The sequence below is a fragment of the Danio rerio genome, chromosome 6 (assembly GCF_052040795.2).
Source record: "Danio rerio strain M-AB ecotype USA chromosome 6, GRCz13ab, whole genome shotgun sequence".
NCBI lineage: Eukaryota > Metazoa > Chordata > Actinopteri > Cypriniformes > Danionidae > Danio > Danio rerio.
This window is the reverse complement of record NC_141026.1, coordinates 42986718-42992717: the sequence shown is the minus strand read 5'-3', so window position 1 is coordinate 42992717 and position 6000 is coordinate 42986718. Positions and strand designations below refer to the sequence as shown.

Sequence of the window (6000 nt, the reverse complement as noted above, 5' to 3'; positions counted from 1 at the left end):
AATTCAAAAACACACAAATTAAATTCCTAAGTTCAAAACATGATTCAAAAATACACAAATCCAATTCATTTGCCAAAAATATTTATGCTTTTTGACAGGGTATTCACAAATTGTGTATTTAAAAAATTAGATTTTGTCAATGTGAATTGTGCTGTGCATGTATGAATCTTAATTTATTAGTTTGCTATTTTTGAGACTGATCTGGCTCCATAAATTTCTTATTACTTACAGTAGGAAAGAGACAGAACTCTTAGTTAAATGCTGCAGGCACTAGAACTCTCCATGTTTAACACAAAATGGCTTTCATGCCATGTTCGGCCTGTTCAGTGTATGTGTCGTTGACTCTAGAGATCTTTAAACACACACACACACACACACACACAGATTGCATTTACTGTCCTTTTCCCTTCAGTGACTCCGATGGAAATCTCAGTCTTTTATTTTGTGTGTGAGTGTATGCATGTACAAGCCTTTGATATGACAGCTTGAGTCCGTTAACCTCTCTAATCAGGGTCCTTCATCAGAAAGGTCTTTCAGAGTGCCTGTTTAAAATTCATAAATTGAAAGAGAGGGACTGGAAAAGGGAATCGAGAAAAAGGAAATAAAAACACAAGATTTCCCATGAGGTAGAAGCTGCAGATTGTCTCCTTCCTGACCCCTGGACCTGTACTGATCTCGAGATGAGCCCGACGAAGGGTAAAGTCACGCTCGGTGTTTGAGTTACCACTAGCATTAACATTATCCTCTTCATCAGCATGGGCAAGTGGCATTTGTGTGTGTACGTATTTAATTATTTTCTTTGATCTCATGGCTTGTTTCCTTGCGGCCTTTTTACGCTCCCTCCTAAACGGGGCTCTCCAGTACTGCCATCTGCGTGGACGCTGCAATACCACCGACTCCCCTGTAGAGCACGCAGAATTTAATAGGACTCTTTTTTTTTTTTTTCTTCTTTACATGACAAGTGAACATTTTTGTTTATCTGAAAGCCAGTGCTAATGTCAGTTGTTCTGCTTTGAAAATGGGTTTTTCATGCGGGAAAGATTTTTCATCTGTCTTTGTTTTGGTAATTTTAACCTGCCCAATGCCAGTTTAGCCAATTATATTTCAGCACCTGGGTTGCCTTGGTGAAAAACAACTATTTCATTCATTCATTCAGAAAGGCTCTCAAAGCATGCGCCCGTGACCGAAATGTGACCTCTAGTGGAGAGTATAGCAGCCTACGAAATGAGACGCTGATTCAGAATTCCACATGAGGTTAGTAATTAGCAAATAATATAAATATTAGGAGCGTAAACATTAGGTTAGTAGGTTACCCCGTGTCCCAACAATGCTATGTGACTTGACTTGCTATGTGACTCATTCAGAAGCACAGACTATGCACTCACTCACAAAATAGTAAGGTTTCTAATTAATACACATTAAACCTCTTTAACGTACATGCTGAATGACTAATATGTGTTGGTTTCGAGTCGGTTATAAAGTTAAATTTCAAATATTTATTTTCAAGATCTGAAGTAAACTATCTGCTGCTGCTTTCAGTAAATGGCAATAAATGTCAAGTAAAATGGCATTCAAACGTACATTCATAAGAATTTAACACTGAATAAAGTATGTGAGGTTTACCTGTGAGAAATAAAAAATAAAAACTGTCTAAAATTTCAATTCGAGGAGTTGGTTGGAACAAAAACTCTTTTTAATCTGGAAAATATTTCTTGTATTGCGTGCCGTTGCTTTTATTTAGAAGATTTAAATCAGCCATTAGGCTTAATCGTCAGACTCGTTCCTGTTCCTCAATCTGGCAACCTGCGCTTGCCTGTTTTGATCCAGGAATGCAATACCTAGTCCAACCACTGGGTGTCAAACTTACATACCTACATAAAACTAGCCTCAAGTTTAGGAAACCATTGCCAACCGCCAGTAAAACCCAAAGAAGAAGAATTTTAGGAGGTGAGCTATAACTTTTCTAAAATTAACTTGCACAACCAAGTAAACGCCAGAGGTTATAACGCTAGTGATAATTGAATGCTCGCTTTTGAAATTAACGTTAGAGACGACTAATAACGGCATAGAAGAATCAGATAAATTATATTTTGTTAACGCCTACCCCAACTCTAAACCCAACCATCACAGTACTGTAAAAATATTAATTATTTGTTATACAGTATTAAAAACTGATGCTAACTTGATGTGCGTGTCCGCAGCTGTATCCAATCTAGAGTTTACCCAAACCGAGCACAGACTAAGAAAAGAAATTGGGCCTAGCAAGTTCATAATTGAAAGGCTTTAAGTTTGTTTAAATATATATTCGCGTTGTGTCTGCTTTTGTTTAGAAAATGTAAACACACGAATATGTATTTCATAATGCCCATCTGTATAAACTAGTTATCCCAAAGATGTTACAGGCTCGTAGCCAGCCTGGTGAAAGCAGAGCGGTGGTTCTTTTTCATTTATTCGCCTCATTTTCTATTTAATTATGAGATTTAATTACTGAATTTAGGTGACTTGTCAGCACTATTTTTAATATTTAGAATATAGAAATATGACAAATATTTGATTTTAAAATAGAAATGTATTACATCATATATCATTAGAAAAAAAAGTTTTAAATTAACTTTAAACTGTAGCCTATTTATTATGCAATTGGCCAGCATATTCAACATTTCTCAGTCAGAATTTGGCCATTTAAATAATAAAAAACTGAAACATAATAAAAATATTAATTTAGAGCTTCACAATTTGTATATCCTCTCTTGTAAAAATGCTTCACAATTTATTATTGGTCATGTTTTCTTTCAAAAGTAAGCTCCAAGATTGAGAATAAAAGTTTCTTGTCAAATGTGTCTCTATTAAAAAACATACAGTAGCGAAAGATGACTTATGTCAGATGTTTTCTTGCACAGCTGGATGTTGGACTGTTAAAAAATAATTGTTTGAATGTGCTAAAACTGATTAACTGAAGTCACACTGGGATTCAGCTTGGTCTTAAAGCCTTTTTCGATGGGTTATTTTCACTATTTATGATAACATAGCAGTCAAAATAGGACAAATGAGTTAATGAATGAGACTAATTCTGGACCATTGTCAGTGAGGGGTGAGTCTTCTGAACCACCAGAACCCGCCCTGGCTACGGCCTGAGTAATAATTTTTTGTGCTGTAAAAAGCATACAATTTGCCCCCTAACCCTCACAGAACAGTCAACTTTTTTACATAGGCAAAAACACCCTTCTGTATTATTTATAAGCTCTGTATTATTTATAATTCCCTCAGTGGGACCTCAAAAATGTTTCCAGAATGTTAAAAATAATTGGTATTACTGTACTAGAATGGACATCTGGTCCCTGCAATGTACTATATACCAGGACCACACACACACACAAATACATTAAGTTATGTAAATATCTAACTCTACTTTTACAAATGTTAAAAATTAATTATAAATTTTTCAATACTCAAATTAAGACATCGTTTTGAGAGCTTGTGTTAGGTTTATATAAAGCCTTACATAAAAATACTTTTGCTGCTTGTTCAAATGACTTATTTAAAATTAGTTGAAGCAACAAAATTAGCTTAACATTAAAGTTAGCTTAATAGATTTGGTTTGGGACATCATGAAGGAATTGTGTGGATTTTTTTGTGTATATTTGTCTCCAAAATTAGACACACAAATTGGGTTTCTATATTTTCTTAATCTTATTATCTGCTGATAATGATAACATTTCAAATATGTATTAATAAACTGTATTAATTATGTATCCTCCATTCAGTTTGAACAAATATACTTGCAAGACTTTACACAAAGAAAGTGAAAATAGCCTGTTTAGTCTTGATTTGTAATGGCACACGGTTGTCAAAATGCATCAGTTTTGTTTTCTACATCTCAAAGAATCAATCACTTGTGCGACTGAGCAAAAAACCATCAATCTGTCTATAAATCAATAGACAACCGCTATAGACATCAGTGCTAATCTCATCATTTCTTTAGCTGGGCTTTTAGCTGGATGTAAACTAGCATCCATGCTATTTATAGATTTACCGAACTCTCTGGGTGAATCAACAGTTTAGTCCATTTTAGGCTGTTTTTGCATGTGTAGTTTTATTCTGTTGGTTGGTATTTTTGTTCTTGGTTTGCTTCGCACAAATATGCTTGTGTATGTTTATTGGTCGCCTCATAGCAAAAAGGTCACTGGGTCAGTTGGCAGTTCTGTGTGGAGTTTGCATGTTCTGCCTGTGTTGGCGGGGGTTTTCTCTGGGTCCAAAGACATGCGATATAGGTAAATTGAATAAGCTAAATTGTCTGTAGTGTGTGTGTGTGTGTGAATGAGTGTATGTGAATGTTTCCCAGTACTGGGTTGCAGCTGTGTAAAACATATGCTGGATAAGTTGTCGGTTTATTTCGCTGTGGCGACCTCTGATGAATAAAGGGACTGAGCAGAAGGAAAATGAATGAATGAATGAATGAATGAATATTGGCCTTTGTTGTTCACACCACACTAACAGAGAAATTGCACCAGATTTAAGCTTATTAGAATTAAACCTGGCAACTTTAAACCAGTGGAGTTTCATATCCACTCACAGATCTGCATGAACATTTTTAATATTACTTACGAGTGATATGACCTGTGATATAAAGTTCATTTGTGGGAGAATCCTGTTACATCGTGATTTTATGTAGGTCTTTTTTAAAGCCGCAGCGAAAGTGATTTGAGGCTGAAATATTATAAGTGTTTTTGCGGACAAATATATCTTGTTTCCCTGTGTGCTGAAGTCTGTTGTCCTCAGAGTTATAAAGTAACGCACTCTTACAGCATAAAGGTCATGTAACACGTTCATTCAAGAGGTGCTTTGTTCCAGTCCATTATCCCACTTTCTAGCCTTTCATCTAATGCACTTTATCTGCTTCGTCCCTTTGTTCTCTCTCGCCTTTTCTTTACGTTTGCATTGTTTGGGCCTTTATGTGTCGGTACAACCTTAAGCCCACACCTGCTTTCTCTTTTCTCCTTTATTTAGTGTTCTGCACTTTTGTCTGTCAGCAGAACTGTCACTCTATCTGCTGAGGAATGTGTGCGTTATGTGTAGATCGTTCATTCATTTTTTTACGGCTTAGTCCCTTTTTTAAGAGGGGTCGCCACAGTTGAATGAACCGCCAACTATTCCAGCATATGTTTTACTCAGCGGATGTCCTTTCAGCAGCAACCCATACTGGGAAACAACCATACTCTCTCACATTCACACACATTCATACACTACGGGCAATTTAGTTCATCCATTTTACCCATAGCACATGTCTTTGGACTGTGTGGGCAGCCCACATGAACACTGGGAGAACATGCAAACTCCACACAGAAATGCCAACTGGCCCCGCCAGGACTCAAACCAGCGACCTTCTTGCTGTGAGGCGACAGTGCTAAGCACTGAGCCACCTATGTGTAGATCATTTAGTGTGTGTAGTCTAAAAATCAGTTTATTAGAGGTAATGTGGTAAATGCAGAAGTCAGGGTTTTGTTTTAGCTGTGTGCCGCAATAAGTGTTGAAGGAATTGTGACCTCTGGCCTGTGGGGTTTGCGTCTGATTGTTTAGAAGTGCATCAAACTGTCATTTTATGTTTTGTGATCAATTTGTTGACACAAGTGGCAGACACTTCAATATGAATTGCTCAAGGAAGACACAGAGGTCATTCTGTTTTGAACAGTTGGGGTTTCGCTCGTCCCCTGTCCGACTCGTTGGACCAATTAGCAGGGCGGTAAAAGCCTCCCACATCCCTTACTGAAGAGACTAATCAAGTTAGCAGACCCTCCATCTTATCTTTAAACGATAAACAGCCAGCTATTAGATTACAGCTATTCAATTAGAAACAGCCTCAAAACAAATAACAATTCAGTGAATTTAAGTGTGGGATGGGTAAAAAAAAGAGGGTTAAACAGTGTACAGTTAAAGACAATATATTCCCCCTCCTGTGATTTTTCTTTGTCAAATATTTCCCAAATGATGTTCAACAGAGCA

The 6000-nt window shown here is 36.8% G+C and overlaps 1 protein-coding gene across 4 annotated transcripts in view; it reads left to right on the top strand.

The window, feature by feature from the left end:
* Positions 1 to 631: 631 nt before the first annotated feature.
* The window catches only part of LOC147836442 (uncharacterized), a 31279-nt gene continuing 25910 nt past the window's right edge, over positions 632 to 6000 (top strand). For 2 of the 4 annotated variants that reach the window (XR_015493971.1, XR_015493970.1), the window contains exon 1: positions 632 to 696. Coding sequence is in view for 2 of the 4 variants with exons in the window: in XM_087257762.1 (XP_087113888.1) it covers positions 1250 to 1254 (5 nt within the window). In the remaining 2 variants the exon portion in view is untranslated. Of the gene's footprint in view, positions 697 to 952; positions 1064 to 1123; positions 1255 to 6000 lie in introns of those variants that run through there. The other 2 variants (XM_087257762.1, XM_087257761.1) reach the window with 2 other exon arrangements.